The following is a 16,866-nucleotide window of genomic DNA, read 5'->3' on the forward strand; positions in this document are numbered from 1 at the left end:
TGATAAGATAGGCTAAGAGAGAATTTGAAAAGAAGTTGGCTGTAGAGGCAAAAACTCACAGTAAAAACTTTTTTAAATATATCCGAAGCAGAAAGCATGTGAGGGAGTCAGTTGGACCATTAGCTGATCGAGGGGTTAAAGGGGCACTTAGAGAAGATAAGGCCATCGCGGAAAGATTAAATTATTTCTTTGCTTCAGTGTTTACTGAAGAGGATGTTGGGGAGGTACCCGTAATGGAGAAGGTTTTCATGGGTAATGATTCAAATGGACTGAATCAAATCACGGTGAACCTAGAAGATGTGGTAGACCTGATTGACAAACTGAAGAGTAGTAAATCACCTGGACCGGATGGTATACACTCCAGAGTTCTGAAGGAACTAAAAAATGAAATTTCAGACCTATTAGTAAAAATTTGTAACTTATCTTTAAAATCATCCATTGTACCTGAAGATTGGAGGATAGCAAATGTAACCCCAATATTTAAAAAGGGCTCCAGGGGCGATCCGGGAAACTACAGACCGGTTAGCCTGACTTCAGTGCCAGGAAAAATAGTGGAAAGTGTTCTAAACATCAAAATCACAGAACATATAGAAAGACACGGTTTAATGGAACAAAGTCTGCATGGCTTTACCTAAGGCAAGTCTTGCCTAACAAATCTGCTTCACTTTTTTGAAGGAGTTAATAAACATGTGGATAAAGGTGAACCGGTACTTGGATTTTCAGAAGGCGTTTGACAAAGTTCCTCATGAGAGGCTTCTAGGAAAAGTAAAAAGTCATGGGATAGGTGGCGATGTCCTTTCGTGGATTGCAAACTGGCTAAAAGACAGGAAACAGAGAGTAGGATTAAATGGACAATTTTCTCAGTGGAAGGGAGTGGACAGTGGAGTGCCTCAGGGATCTGTATTGGGACCCTTACTTTTCAATATATTTATAAATGATCTGGAAAGAAATACGACGAGTGAGATAATCAAATTTGCAGATGACACAAAATTGTTCAGAGTAGTTAAATCACAAGCAGATTGTGATAAATTACAGGAAGACCTTGTGAGACTGGAAAATTGGGCATCCAAATGGCAGATGAAATTTAATGTGGATAAGTACAAGGTGATGCATATAGGGAAAAATAACCCATAACACAATGTTGGGTTTCATATTAGGTGCTACCACCCAAGAAAGAGATCTAGGCGTCATAGTGGATAACACATTAAAATCGTCTGTTTCAGTGTGCTGCGGCAGTCAAAAAAGCAAACAATGTTGGGAATTATTAGAAAGGGAATGGTGAATAAAACTGAAAATATCATAATGTCTCTGTATCACTCCATGGTGAGACCGCACCTTGAATACTGTATACAATTCTGGTCGCCGCATCTCAAAAGAGATATAATTGCGATGGAGAAGGTACAGAGAAGGGCTACCAAAATGATAAGGGGAATGGAACAGCTCCCCTATGAGGAAAGACTAAAGAGGTTAGGACTTTTCAGCTTGGAGAAGAGACGGCTGAGGGGGGATATGATAGAGATGTTTAAAATCATGAGAGGTCTAGAACGGGTAGATGTGAATCGGTTATTTACTCTTTCGGATAGAAGACTAGGGGGCACTCCATGAAGTTAGCTTGGGGCACATTTAAAACAAATGGGAGAAAGTTCTTTTTTACTCAACGCACAATTAAACTCTGGAATTTGTTGCCAGAGGATGTGGTTAGTGCAGTTAGTATAGCTGTGTTTAAAAAAGGATTGGATAAGTTCTTGGAGGAGAAGTCCATTACCTGCTATTAAGTTCACTTAGAGAATAGCCACTGCCATTAGCAATGGTAACATGGAATAAACTTAGTTTTTGGGTACTTGCCAGGTTCTTATGGCCTGGATTGGCCACTGTTGGAAACAGGATGCTGGACTTGATGGACCCTTGGTCTGACCCAGTATGGCATTTTCTTATGTTCTTATGCTTTCTGAAAATCTAAATACACTATATTCACAGGATCACCATAATCCACATGTTTATTTACCCCTTTCAGAAATGTAGCAGATTGGTGAGGCAAGACTTCTCTTGTGTAAATCTGTGCTGGCTGTGGCCCATTAAACCATGTTTTCTCATATCTTCTCTGATTTTGTTCTTTAGAATAGTTTCTATGAGTTTCACAGATTACCCCTGAAACTCTTTTTAAAGATGGTCATCACATTGGCCACCTTCCAATCTTCAGGTACAATAGATGATTTTTATGATAGGTTACAAATTAATAGTAATAGATCTGCAATTTCATTTTTGAGTTCTTTCAGATCTCTGGGGTTTAACTCATCTGGTTCCCTGTGATTTGCTATTCTTTAGTTTGTTAATCTGCCATATTACATCATCCAAGTTCACTGTGATTTGATTCCACACATTTGGAATTTCCACCCATAGCTTTTTGTCTCCTGCAGGATCTTTATCCTGTTGGACTCTGTGCCATAAAGCACCACAACCACTCCCCCACCAAGTTGATCCATCCTATCGTTATATAATTTGTATCCTGGTATAGCACTGTTTCATTGATGATCCTCCTTCCCCCCACCCGTGTCTCTGAGATGCCAGTTATGCCTGTCTCTTCATTCAAGGCTATATATGCTAACTCTCCCATCTTACTTTTTAGACTGCTAGCATTAACATGCAGACATTTCAAGGTACCTTTTTTTTTTTTTTTTTATTTGTACATCTTTCCTAGCTGTTAACAGGTATAATGTGGAATTTCTTAACTCAGTCTGTTCTTTACCTATAGGCACATGGGCTCTTTTGCTTTTATTGGAACCTCTTGGTTGGGATGCTCCAACACCCCTGTTTGAAGAAAGCTCCCTTGAACCTATTTTCTGCTAGCCTTTTTTATGCTCTGGGGATTTAAACTAATCTCTGGGGAAAGAAATCTGTATAAAATGAAGTTCAGAGTTTGTGACAAATTAGACTGAAAATTCTGGAAACAGAAGACTGCTTCTCAGTCCACAAAATAGAGACAGTTTCATCAGCAGCTTTTTCACTGCCAATGGATTTCAGCTCTTCTGTTAAGAAAATGACAGGCAATCTGATTTTGGAATGTAACAAAGCCGCGGTATGCAAAATTATTCTTTTCCTCCTGTCTGTCTAACCAAGTAGTTTCTAAGCAACAGAACTGGCTGCTGGAGCTAGTTATGCTGAGAAGTAGATACCAGTGTGCATATGCTGCTTAGGCAATGGCCTAGGAGAAATCTCTTTAGAACGGCTCAATGCCGCAATATGATTACAGAAGTGAGGAAAACGAACAGTATGGTGCCCAAGGAAGAGGTATTGCCAGTAAAAATAAATAAATAAAAGATGTAAAATTGCTGTTGACACCTGGAGTACCATGTTCAATTCTAAAGCCCCTATCTGTATCAAAATGTTGAAGGAATGGAAGCAGTTTATAAGAGGGTTAGCAAAATTGTACAGGCTGTAACACTAGCCCTGCACAGAGACTTAAGGGGCTCAAAATGTGCTCTCTAAGTCAATGATGCTCAAACCAGTCCTCACAGCTCCCTCTAACGAACTGGTTTTCAGGATAAAATGTGTATGTAAAATATGTATTTACTTCCGATGATTTATGCAAATATATTTCTCACGCTTTCATAAGGGATATCTTGAAAACCCAGCTGCCTAGGGTCATTGTGGGGATGGGCAAAGACTGGTTTGAGTACCACTGCTGTAATCTAGAACACAAACGGGGAAAAAAGGGGCTATGAAAGAAAAATTAAAATAGCTGACACATTTTCATTGGGTGCCAGAAGATAGCATTTTCCATAGAAGAAGCTCAAGGACCAGGAGTGATGACATGAAAAGGAAAAGCTTAAAGCAGGGGTGGCCAACACTCGTCCTCGAGTCACAACGGTGGTTTGGTTTTCAGGGCATCCATAGTGAATATGTGCGAGGGATTTGCATGCACTGCCTCCATTGTATGCAGATTTATCTCATGCATATTCATTATGGATATGCAGAAAATAAAGCCTGTTTGTGGCTCTTGAGGACCAGTTGGCTACCCCTGACTTAGAGCATTGATTCTGAACCCAGTTCTTGAGCCACACCTAGCCTGTCAGGTTTTCAGGATATCCACATTGAATATGTATGAGAGAGATTTGCATGGGGGACGGCGCGAGAGGAGCTGAGAACAAAAACACTCTGTGGAGACCGAGGCTGGAGAATGTTGACCTGATCATTGAGGGTGGTGGTCATAAGGCCTCATTCTTCATCTCTCCTCCCTCCCAGTCCATTGAGGTGAGGTCATCAGTCAGCACCCCCTTTGATTATTTAATAGTGGTGGTTGCGGTGGTGAAGCTGGGGAAGGCTCGAGAAGAGCTGGTAATAAGAGCAAGCTGTGGAGCTTGAGTTTGGAGAGTGTCTACCTGACCAACTAAGGTGGTGGTCATAAGTGCTGCATGCTTTGTCTCGGCTCCCAGCCCATCAAGGTGAGGTCATCAGTCAGAGCCTCCTTTGGTTGTTTAATCATGGCTGCTGCGGCTCACAGTCAAAGCCATGCGCCAAAGGGAGTGCACCTCTTCTGGGAAAGAAAAGGAAATGTAAGTGTTATCTTCTCTGGTGCCAGAGTGTGTTTGGGATTCTATGGACAATCATATTCGGTGAATTGGCGAGTCGCCTTTAGTGGACATGAGCCATGAGACTTCCTTTTTAGGAGTCTCTTTAAATCCAAGTGATATCCAGTCTCGCCAACAGGCCAGCCCTTGATTGAGGGGAACTTGCAATCCACTCCTAACCATGGGGTGGTAATTTTCCCTAAATTAGGGAAGGTATTGGTGAGACTTCATCTATTGCTACCCATTTGGATACAGCACTGGGGCCTGCTGGTATTCTTTCAACTACTTCTTCTGGGGATCCATTGCCACTGATTATATCTAATGCTGATGGTATTGTTAATGATATTCAGGAGCCTTATTAATGTTACACTACAAGATGTATGGAATATTGTTGCAAAGCTTGACAAAACTCTGACTCATTGTTTCTCAGCTTTGTAATTTTTCTTCTGTTTCAAGATCTAAATTTGAGGAGCAGGAAACATTTAAAAAGAGTAAAATGTGGCTATACATTCAGGTCAATTTTCAAATATTATGCATATAAAAATTAGCACTTGTGCGCATAAAATAGCATATATGTGAATACATGCTATTTTCAAAACTGCAACTTGCATGCATAAATCGTGTCCACGAGTAACTTTGCACATGTAAGAGAAGGGTGTTAAAGGTCAGGGCCAACATTTATGCAAATAAGTTGCTATTTTCAGCCTGCCAAGGTGACTCGCATACGTCTTTTATGTGTGTATTTTCACTTACACAAGATATTGAGCAGAAGTAATCGTAAACATTATTAAAGTGAAAACAATGACTGAGGAGAGCATCTGTGTTCAATGGGGGGACTTCAGGCTGAAGAGCCAGGAGGGTCTTCATGAGCTGCAGATGGACTGGGTAAGCTAGTAGACTAATTGGGAAAACTGGTTATTTCATTGCCATGTACATGTTTTAAAATACTCTGACTTATGCATGTAAAAGCAGCAAATTAAAACAATGAAAATCTACATGCATATTCTTTTAAAATTGGAAATACAAATATGTGGGTATATGAATTACGCACATTTATATGGCTAATTTCCAACTTATTCGGATGATAGTGCCTTTTCTGCTAATTAGACGGATAATTTTGAACTTATTTAGAAAAGTAGTGAAACTTATCCAGTTATATTCTGATTTATCCAGCTAAGTAGCAGCAGACCTACATAGCCAGATAAGTCTGAAAAGAGCGACTTGTCCATTTAAATAGCACTTTTTTGACTTAATCCAACTGTGTGCTGCTACTTAGCTGAATAAATCGGCATTTATCCGGGTAAGTCTGAACTTGCGCAGCTTATTGTTTTTTGGGGCATTATCTATAAAAGACAATTTGTATGCTCATAATCGATTTGAAATCCTGGAAAATTCTGTGAGATCAAGGAGCTTGCGCTTTTTGAATTTTTCAATTAGAAGATTGTTATCACCTTTTGAAATGTTTAAGAAATATTGAGATTTTGTCTATATCAGAAGACAAAATGGCATTTTTAAGATTTACTATCTGTTGGAGGAAAAGGTGTAGGGAGTATAGAGGATAGAACCTCAGATGACTTTCTGCTGGTAAGTCCTGGCATGTCTACTTTTCTTGAGGCTTCAGTAGATATAGTACCCACAAGGACAACTTTAGTTCAATTAGCCTTGAAAAGGATTGGGTCTTCGTTTTCCAAAAGTATTTTAAGGATACAACATTTTCCTTCTGTGGCCATAAAATACAGATATTCCCAGATGTTTCCCATATGACTCAATCTAGGTGAACATTTTTTATTGGAGCAAAAAGTGTTTGATATAGGAGCCACCTTTTTTCTAAAATGTCCATGTAAGTGCTTGATTTCCTTTCATAATAAGTTTATATTTTATGATCCATTACATTTGGAAACCTGTATTTCTAATAAAAGCTGGGAACTTGATCAGAGAGAGGTTGAAGCTGTGAATATTGGAGGTGCTGGTTTAGAGTAAGATTTAGCTCTGTTTCTCAAATCTTTTGTTTTTTTCTTTTCATTGTTACTTAAATGCTTCCCCTCTTTAAATATGGACTAGATTAATGATTTGTGTTCAATGATTTTTATGATTTCATTCTTTGCTTGTGATCAATTGCTGGGAAAAAAAAACAATTTTCCTTTTTTTTATATTGTGTACAATTGGGTATTCAATAAAGAATAAATTGTATACAAAAATTTGCATGCACTGCCTGTATTGTACGCAGATCTGTCTAATGCATATTGGGGTAGATTTAAAAAACTTGTGCTGGTGCGCGCATGTTATAAAATCTGGGGTCGGCGCGCACAAGGGGGTGCACATTTGTGCAACCTGCGCGCGCTGATGCCTGCGGCCTTCCGCAGTTCCCTCCCAGTCCGCACCAATTTAGGAGCGGCCTGGGAGGGAACTTCCCTACCCCCTATACTAACTTTCCTAACCCTTCTCCTAACCTTCCTGCCCCCTAGCCCTATCCTAACTGCCCTCCCCCCCCCCCCCCCCCCAAAAAAATCATTGTTATGCACAGCGGCAAATGGCTGCTGTACCGGGTGCCTCTAGCCGCGTCCTGGGCCTTTGAAAATTGGCCCAGTGCGCGTAAGCCCGGCCACACGTGTAAAGTTTTGAAAGTGTACCCCATTATTTGTGATATCCTGAAACCTGATTGGCTAGATATGTCCTGGGTTGAGAACACCTGCCATAGAGGAAATGCTACTTTACTGAGATTAGTGGATGGCTGGAGCAGATTACCTCCAGATGACATAATCAAAACAGTGACCAAATTCAAGCAGGCATTAGTCTCAAACTGAGAATGGTGGTCAGGGCAAAAGAATGATTTAACTAGAGATGGAGGAGGGTCTATGGTTGTAGGAGGGACACATGGGTAGACTGGGTAAGATGCTCTTACCTGCTAACAACGGCTGTTAGCATTTACACCTTGGAAGCTACATAACTAGATATTTCCTTTTCAATTGAGAGGGAGGGGGCCCAAGTCAACAGCATACCTCTATGATGCAGACTGTAGGAACATAGAAACATGATGGCAAAAAAAAAACTATAGGGCCTATCTAGTTTGCCCATCCTCACCACCTGCTTAGCTGTAAAATTCCCAACCCTCCTTCAGAAATCCCCTGTGCTTGTCCCATGTTTTCTTGAATTCAGATACTGTTGTGTTTCTAGCAATTCCATGGGGAGGCTGCCTCAATTACCTTATGTACAAAGTTAGATTGTAAGCCTTCCAGGGCTAGGGAAATACAGACTGTACCTGAATGTAATCTGCTTTGAAGTGTCAGAAAGGCAGAATATAAAAAATAATCTACTCTGTCGGCAAGTAGGGCTCAATTAGCCATGACACGTGAATGATGTTATCCAAGGGCACCAGCATATATGGGAATTCTCGCACACACTATGCCTTATGAGCTCCCTCCAGTCTTTTTGTCCATACTGCAACATAGACATGTATCCTTTCTCTCATGAAATATTTTATATATTGTAGGGCCTCCGTTTCGTAACTTTTTTTTTTGTCACACCTGGGGATGCCCTCAACACTATATTTAATGCTGCAGAAAAACCCAAGAACTTTTTCTTTTCTACAGGCCTTGAATCTGTATCTGACAGACCCTCTCCTACCATACATTTGAATCAAGCAAGAGCTCCTCATATAAGGTCTCCTTGTGGTGCTGGATTCCAGAGCCACCACAGTCTCGAGGTTAAGTGCAGAAGAATTGTCACCGATTGTTGTCTTCGAATGGGACCACCTACTACTGTCAATGCAGGATTGTCTGGTACAGGCGCTATAATGGAGTGTCCAGCACCATCGACACAGAAAGTGCTTTCAATGTTGTAGTGCCTTGACACAATCTGTAGGTAATCGCCTGATGTATTGATGCCAGCATTTTGATGCAGCAGTATTATTGATGTGCTTGTCATATTCATAAAAATACGGGATTATAGTATCATTCCAATATGTCATCTATTATTAAGTGTTTAAGAATAAAACCCAGATCTGTATGCAGTTCCCAATATCATTAATGGGAAGGGTAGCATTGATTAAAATGACCCTTTTACCAAAGCTGTTAAATCTTGCAAATGATGCCTTTAGTAATTAAAATGTTACAAACAGATATGCTCTAAATTTGTGTGGAAAGAGCATAGAGCAAGAATATCTTTTGCTAAATTTATAATCCCTGGTATGGAGGGAGGATGGGGTTTCCCACATTTCAGATATTACAATTTGGCTGGTATACTATGGGCAATAGGTAGCTGGATATGGAATGGTAGCTCCTATGCAGATGTAGAGGCAGAAAAAATGTTTGCTCATCCATATGATCTCAGTTTTTTAATTCATATGGATAGGTAGATTATCTTTGATAACTTGCTGATTCCAGCTATGAAATTTGGATGGAGAAATGTTTGACAGTTGATGGTACTCCATCGGAAATAGTCACCTTGGCTTCCAATTAGGGGAAATCCTGGGTTTTCATGTGGGGAGTCCAATACATTTTTTCAGAGTTTATCTCAAGTGGGTCCAGATACATTTAATGCCTTTATCGATAACCAACATAAGCAAATATACTCACTTGCACATTGTCAGGAACATTTTTGGCTTCCAGACAAGTGGTTATTTGACATATTTCCAATAAGTTAGTTTTTTAAATACATATTTGAAAATTAAAATGGTACCCTATACTTCAGATCTGTTTCAAAGGTTGATTCAGATATATAAAGGAGGTAAACAATCTCCGTCCAATCTATACAGATTTCTTCATTCAATGACTTCCTATAATACTCTCTGTTCTGGCAGATCTTTGGAATGCTGATTTGGGATCTGCTCTGGGAGATGATGACCTTTTATATAGTGTCAACTGGCTAAATAATGTATTCCCTTAGTTTTATTAAGAGAGCACATCTCAGAATAATTTACAGACTAATTATATCCCCCCTTACCAAGCATTTAGAATGAAACTGATAATTTGGCTTGTTTGAAATGCCAGGAGGTAAAGGCAACCTTGTGTCATGGGCTATGGGTATGTACTTTCATTAAAAAGTTTTGGGAAACTATTTTAAAGTTTATGTCTGATGTGTTGGGTGCTCAGATCGCTATAGCCAGAGATATGTGTGTGTACTGGAAGTAGTGTCAGATATTCCTGACTGTTCCAAATTTGACAAGATGTTTATTGTTAGAGGGCTATGTGTTGCAAGGAAATGTATATTGGCTAAATGGATTATGAGTGATGCTCCTATACTGAATTATTGGGTGGTAGAAATGTCTGATTTTTTTAAATTTGGACTTTAAAACCTATACTTTGAAACAACATCAGAGGAGAACTTCTTTCTACAGGATATGGGGCACATATATAAAACCTCTGCCTGCTTTTCTTCAAGTACAGTATGCAGCATAGGACCCCAAGTGACAGACTGATGAAGATGGTTGAAGGATTATGCCTCATCTTTGAAAAGACTCTTTGAATTGGGGGATGGGGTGGGTAGAAAGATGGATTGTTAGGTGGTTATATTCCCTGTACAGAACTGAAATATTTTGTTATGTTATTAGAAACTCAATTATTAATTGGTGTTACACAAGGTGTTCACCTACAAAGCAAGGAAAATTAAGAAATCTTAAATTTAAATGTCTCAAGTTGTTCTCCATACATTCCACTCTCATCAAAAGCTTTCCCATTCCTTAATTAAAGTAGCATTAACAGGTTGTAGCTTTTTAACATCTGTTTCCAAAGAATTTATTTTTCCTAAGGAATTTGATGTTTTATAAAAGTATCATATGAGAGTTTCTAATTTAGAGTAAATTTAATTTACCTTACCAAAATAGCAAAAGACAAAGTGAAGTTGGCCATTTGATCCCAAATGGCCACCAGTTTAGGAGGCAGGACAAAGGGTTGAGCAGGGGCCACTATCAGCTCTGATGAAGCGGCACTCCCAGGTGGTGAAAGGTACCACTTCATCATCCACGTGCAGATCTCCCAACGGAAGGGCAGCAGTAGCGAATGCCTGCCCAAAACTCTCTCCTGCCAGCGATGAAACAGCCAGGGAGCCAGCAACAGCAGTGGCGACTCCCTCCTGAGCAAGCGCCGACCCGATGACCTAATCATCCGGTGCCGCAGTCGCCACAATGGGGAAGCTCCACAATGCTGGCGGCAACAAGTATCTGAGGGACTGAGTGACACCTCCTCCCTGGGCGAGAGCAGTTCCCCCTTGCTGAAATCACCCATGGGGGCCTCGATACCCACTTCTTCCTCTACAGGAACTGTGAACTCCGTGATCACACGTTGCCCAAGTAGAGGAGAGGCCTTGGAGGGAAAGGCCTTGACTTTTCCCTTTCTTTTCGAAGGCGTAACAACAGGTAATCAAATTTAAGCAGAGTCCAACCAGGCAGATGGAGTTTGCGGAGCATTCACGCTGCCATCTGAGCTCCTCCCCTATGAAAACATTTTTACAACCTTGATATTCTAATATTTATAAAATGTTATTCTCAAGTACAAATAAAAAAAAATGGTTCCCACTCTATAGGTTGGTTTAGACCATGAGGAATTAACATGTCCCAGAAATAAATAAAATGTTGTTCATGGTGACGTAGTTGCTTCTTGGCAAAAGTTCCATGAACCTGACCCTCCTTCTTTGTTGCTGTAGAACATTGCCACTTGATTGTCTGTGTGGATCATGAGAATCTGGTTGCGAAGAATGTGCTCAAAGGTCCGGAGGGTGTATCGAATGGCCCAGAGTTCTAGAAGATTTATGTATTGGGTTCACTCCTGTTTGGACCACAGTCCCTGAGTTGTAAGTGTGTGAGATGGGCTCCCCAGCCTGAGGGAGATACATCTGTGGTGAGTATTGTCTGATGGCAAAGGGGGCGTAAAAACGAGCCGGTTGTTAGTGCTGGTGGTGTTACCCACCAGTGAAGATCCCGCTTCATGCTGGTTGTTATGGCAACCTTTGGGGAGAGGGAACTGTGAAATTGGTCCCATTGTGTTTCCAGAGGGTAATTCGATCATCTGGGTAACCGTGGACCGATTTTCCAAGATGGCGCACTTTGTTCCCTTGCCAAAACTACCTTCTGCCCCTGACCTGGCTAGCCTGTTCACTCAGCATATCTTTAGACTTCACAGTCTCCCGCAGGATATAGTCTCCGATCGAGGTCCGCAGTTTACAGCTCGCAATTGAAAGCCTTATGCAAACGCTTCAATGTGCAACTTAGTCTTTCGTTTGCGTTCCATCCCCAGAGTAATGGGCAAACGGAACGAACCAATCGAACCCTGAAGACTTTTCTCCGTGCCTTTGTGAACGAACGACAAGATAATTGGTCCAATCTACTCCCGTGGGCGGAGTTCTCGTATAATAATCACACGCATGCTGCTACTGGAAGTTCGCCGTTCCTCGTTGTTTATGGGAAGCAACTTCGACCACCCTTACCTTCACCTGAACCTAGTGCACTCCCAGCAGTGCAACTCTCAGCCCGCCAGCTTCGGAATCTCTACCCAGGAAAAGATCCGTAAAGCCGCCCTGTCCGCCAAGGAGTGGGTGGATAGGTATCGTCAGCCAGCACCTATCTTCCTCCCAGGAGACCGTGTCTGGCTTAGCACCAGAAATCTACAACTACGTATTCCGTCTCGAAGACTAGCTCTGAAATTCTGTGGGCCCTTTCGAGTCGCCGAACGAGTGGGAGCAGTCTCATACCATCTACGCCTACCCTCCTCCATGCGCCTACATGATGTATTCCATGTGTCTTTGCTGAAGCCTCTTGTGTTGTCCAGATACCACTCCTGGGCTCCTGAACCCTCGGACCCTTCAGTACCGGACGAGGTTATGTATCAAGTATGTGAAGTTTTGGATGTCCGGTTTCACCAACGCCGATGGGAATACTAGCTTGCCTGGGAGGGTTGCGGACCTGAGGATAACTCGTGGGAACCGGCCCGTAATATCCTCGACAAGGACTTATTATGGCAGTTCCATTTGGATCACCCAAGTAAACCTGGACTGGCTAAGAGGGGGCATAAGAGGGGGAGGTACTGTTGCAGTCCTGGCCGCGAGCACCGCGACCAGGCCCTTACCTCCTTGTTCCCAGACCTGCTCCCGCCTCCAGAGCCCTGGCTTGCGGCCTGTTTGGCGGTGTCCCTGCTGGGGCTGCGCCACTGCGAAGGTGCCTGAGGACTCCCTGCCCCTAGGCGCGCGCGTGCCACTTGGGCGCCTTTCTAGCCCATTTCCTGCAAGTGGTGACTCCGACCAATTCCTGACGTCAGACGCCATGGCCTTGATAAGCCGGCTGCGGCCATCCAGTCCTTGCCTTGCAACGGCTTAGCTTCCCGGTTTCCTGTTGCGCTGTGCCCCGGAGTGACTCGCTTGGCTTCGCCGCTCCATTCCTGCTACAGTACCTGCTTGGTTCCTGCCTGCCTGCTACAGTACCTGCTTGGTTCCTGTCTGCTTGCTACAGTGCCTGCTTGGTTCCTGCCTGCCAGCTACAGTACCGGCTTGGTTCCTGTTTACCTGCTATAGTTCCTGCCTGGTTCCAGTACCCAAGTCTTGCTACAGTTCCTACCTGGTTCCAGTACCTGAGTCTTGCTACAGTTCCTGCCTGGTTCCAGTACCTGAGTCCTGCTACAGTTCCTGCTTGGTTCCAGAACCCGAACCCAGTTACAGTATCGCTACTGTCCTAGTCTGGTTCCAGTTACCTGTCCTGATCCACAACCCGCCTAAGTCCCAGTGGCCGGGCCCGTACGGGCTCCTCCCGGAGGAGCTTCGGCTTCCAAGGGTGAAGCCACCTAAGGCCCAGCGGTTAGGCTCCTACAGGCTCCTCCCGGGGGAGTACCAGCTTCCAGGGTGAAGAGCATCTAAGTCCCGCCTGAACATCTGCCTCCTGGCCTGCTATTCATTAGAGACATTGACCATCTATTCCCAGTCTCCAGCAGGCCGGCCCAAGGGTCCACTAAACTGAGACTCCCACAACAGCTAGCAGTATTTTATGGGTTTGACAGTTGCTTAGTTTTCATGGATTGTAAATGTTACTACCCTTATCATAAGGCGGGGGGGGGGGGGGGTAGTAACTGCACAGAGTGGCAATTACTACCCTTGAGAGAAACATGGGTGTATCCTGCACAGAGCAGCAGATACTACCATAAGAAGGTTGCTGGGCAGACTGGATGGGCCAGCTGATCCTTTTCTGCCATCATTACTATGTTAGAGAGAGAGAGATTGAGAGTGTGTGGGTATGGGTATGTTTCCTAACCTGCTCCTCTAGGACTGCCTGTGGATATCTTCAGGACATTCACAATGACTACGCATGAGATGTGTCTGCATGCAAATATATCTTGTACTTATTCATTTTGCAGATCCTGATAACCCGACTGGCCAGCCCTTGTGAACTGAGTTGAGAACCACTGGTACATTACACTACAGGAATTACAGCTTTAGGAAACATGGTTACTTCTCCATCCTCTGGAATAATGTGGCTCTCTGTAGTGGTTGCAGTGATGCTATCCAGAGGCAGCAGAGCCCCATGGGGAAAGTATGTAGGAAATATTCAACTAAGTTTTCTGAGTCAGAATGGCAAGTAAGAAGTAACAAGTGGTTCTGTTTTGTTGTACCTTTGTCAGCTTTTGAGAGAGAAACTTACAGAAGTACATGTGATATGTAATCAGACCAAAGGTCCATCAAGCTCAGCATCTTGTCTCTGAAAATAACCAAGCTGAGCCAAAGTTACCTGGCAGAGCCCAAAGACTAGGATCCATACTTAGTTGCCCATTCCCAGTGGTAAGTGATGGCTTTCCCAAATCTATGGTTAATGGTTTGTGGACCTTTCCTCCAAGAACTGTCCAAACCACTTTTAAATGCAGCTAAGCTTAGATGCTTTGACTATGTCCTCTGGTAACAAATTCCACAGCTTGATTTTGTGTTCAGTGAAAAAAATACTTTCTCTGATTTCTTTTAAATCTGCTACCTGTTAGTTTCAGGGAGTGTCTCTTAGTCTTAGAACTGTGTGAAAGGATAAATAATTGTCCTCTGTTTATCTGTATTACCCATAAAAACATAAACAATGCCATCTGGGCTCACTCCACTCATGATTTTATAAACTTTTATCATATCCTTTCTTTGTTGCCTCATCTCCAAGTTGAAGAACCCTAACTTGTTTAACCTTTTTTTTTATAAAGGAGCCATTCCATCCCCTTTCTCATTTTTTGTGCCCCTCTCTGTACCTTTTCTAGGTTTGCTTTATCTTTTTTGAGATGTGTCTACCAGATCTGCATATAATACTCAAAGTACAGTTGTACCATGGTTTGATACAGAGGTGTTATGGTATTCTTTGTTTTATTTTCCATTCCTTTCTAATCAGCTTCAAACCGACTCTACTAACATCATGCCTGAGTTTATTGAAGTTGGAGAGGAAATGACACTGATGGTAAGACCTCAGATCTTTAGAGACGATATGGGAAACTCTGGTCATTTTGCATAATAATGTAACATTACAGCTGAAGCCGTTCTCTAAAAAAAATGGTGGAAATTGAATTGCAAGTTAAAAAGTTACAAGATGAGAATATAAAAAGGGATCAGGCTGTGGATTCCATTAGACAAAATATAGAGAAAATGAATGACCAACATGTAACCTTAATAAAGGGAAAAGCAATACCTAACTAGAAGAGCTGAGAATCTGGAAAATCAGATAAGAGGAAAAAATTTAAGATTGATCAATTTTCCGAAAGTGCCATTAGTACCAGCAAAAGAGATGTGGAATAGGTACGCTTTGGAAATTTTGAAAATTCCTCAGCAAACACTTCCACCATTATCGAAAATATACTATCCGCCTTCAATGAAGATAAATTCTAAAGAGGGACAGGACCTTCAATCTTTAACACCGCTGAATATTTCAGAAATATTGGAGTCTTCAGATTCAACAGCTGCCCAACCTGCTACACTAATTGTCTATTTTTTACTCGATTCAGATAAGAAATGGGTACTAAAATTCTATTTTAAAGAAAAATTTCTGCAGCTGAATGTTCAGATATTTCCAGATGTAGCCAGAGACACCCAGAAGAGAAGAAAGTAGTTCTTGATTATGAGACCTAAAGTACTGCAAATGGGAGCCTCATTTTCTTTGAGATTCCCATGTAAATGCTTTATTAGGTATTGTGATATTAAATATATATTTTTCCTTCCATCTCAACTTACTAAATTTATAGCTGACAGAATTTCCTCTGATAACGTTGTTGACAGGCATGACTCTGTAACACCTTAGTAGTTGTGATGTTCTTTATAAATGGAATTTGTAACTCCATAAGTTTGGGTCAGCCAGAATTTTTTTTAAGTTTATTGCTTATATGATAAAGAGCCTTCAATGAGTATTGGATATCCCCAATAGAGGACTTTGAACTACACTGGCATATTATATACTTGATTGTCTAAAAATTGAAGTTTTTCTTTTTACTTATTAATCTCAGTATTAATGCCATTGTTTAATTTCTGTTATTTCAAGATTGTACTTGATTGTAAAAAAGTTAAATACCAATAAATTAAAAAAAAAAAAAGGGGAAGGACCCGGTGTCTTCTATTCATGAGGTGGAGGACCCTAAGGTGGTAAGCCTTTTTAAAAGGGAAGAGCTGGATGTTTTACTCCCTTTGGCATTTCAGGTCCTTGGGGTGAAAATGCCACAGAAGGACCAGGATTTGGAGGGAGAGGATCCGGTCCTAGATGGCATGCGAGGTCCCCTGACTTCTTTTCCGTATCACAAGTCGCTTAGGAAGCTAGTGGAATTGGAATAGGGGACCCATGATTCCGGTTTGAAGGTTGGCAGCTCCATGGGGAAGCTTTATCCTCTACTGGAACAGGATTTAGAACTTTTTTCTCTCCTGAGGGTAGATGCAGCAGTTTCAGCTGTGACTAAACGAATCACGATTCTGGTGATTGGTTCAGCCGCGTTGAAGAATGTGCAAGATCGCAAGATGGAGTTGCACCTTAAAAGGATTTTTGAGGTGGCGTCCCTGGGTTTGCGTGCAGTTTCCAGTTTCTTGCAGCATGCTTGTCTTCAATGGGTACAGCAGCTCCAGGGGAATTTATCACAGTTGAGTGTGGACGTGGACACGGCTGAGAGAGTGGAAGCAGCTGTGGTTTACGGGGCGGATGCCCTATATGGTCTGGTGCGTACCTCTTCCAGGGTTATGGCATCAGCAGTGGCTGCCAGAAGGTTGCTCTGGCTCTGCAATTGGGTGGCGGATGTTTCCTCTAAAGCGCAATTGGCTTCCTTGCCTTTTAAAGGTAAGTTCTTGTTTGGGGGAGGATCTTGAGCAGTTGATGCAGTCTCTT

The 16,866-nt window shown here is 42.1% G+C and overlaps 1 protein-coding gene across 2 annotated transcripts in view; it reads left to right on the plus strand.

Annotated features, from left to right (window-relative positions):
- Positions 1 to 13,785: 13,785 nt before the first annotated feature.
- Positions 13,786 to 16,866, plus strand: part of LY96 (lymphocyte antigen 96) — a 48,617-nt gene continuing 45,536 nt past the window's right edge. The window contains exons 1-3 of one of the 2 annotated variants that reach the window (XM_029591494.1): positions 13,792 to 14,076; positions 14,165 to 14,321; positions 14,902 to 14,967. In XM_029591494.1, coding sequence (XP_029447354.1) covers positions 14,926 to 14,967 — 42 coding nt within the window. In that variant the 5' untranslated portion in view covers positions 13,792 to 14,076; positions 14,165 to 14,321; positions 14,902 to 14,925. Of the gene's footprint in view, positions 14,322 to 14,901; positions 14,968 to 16,866 lie in introns of both variants that reach the window. The other variant, XR_003854843.1, reaches the window with a different exon arrangement.

This window comes from Rhinatrema bivittatum, chromosome 2, assembly GCF_901001135.1.
Source record: "Rhinatrema bivittatum chromosome 2, aRhiBiv1.1, whole genome shotgun sequence".
Classification (NCBI taxonomy): domain Eukaryota; kingdom Metazoa; phylum Chordata; class Amphibia; order Gymnophiona; family Rhinatrematidae; genus Rhinatrema; species Rhinatrema bivittatum.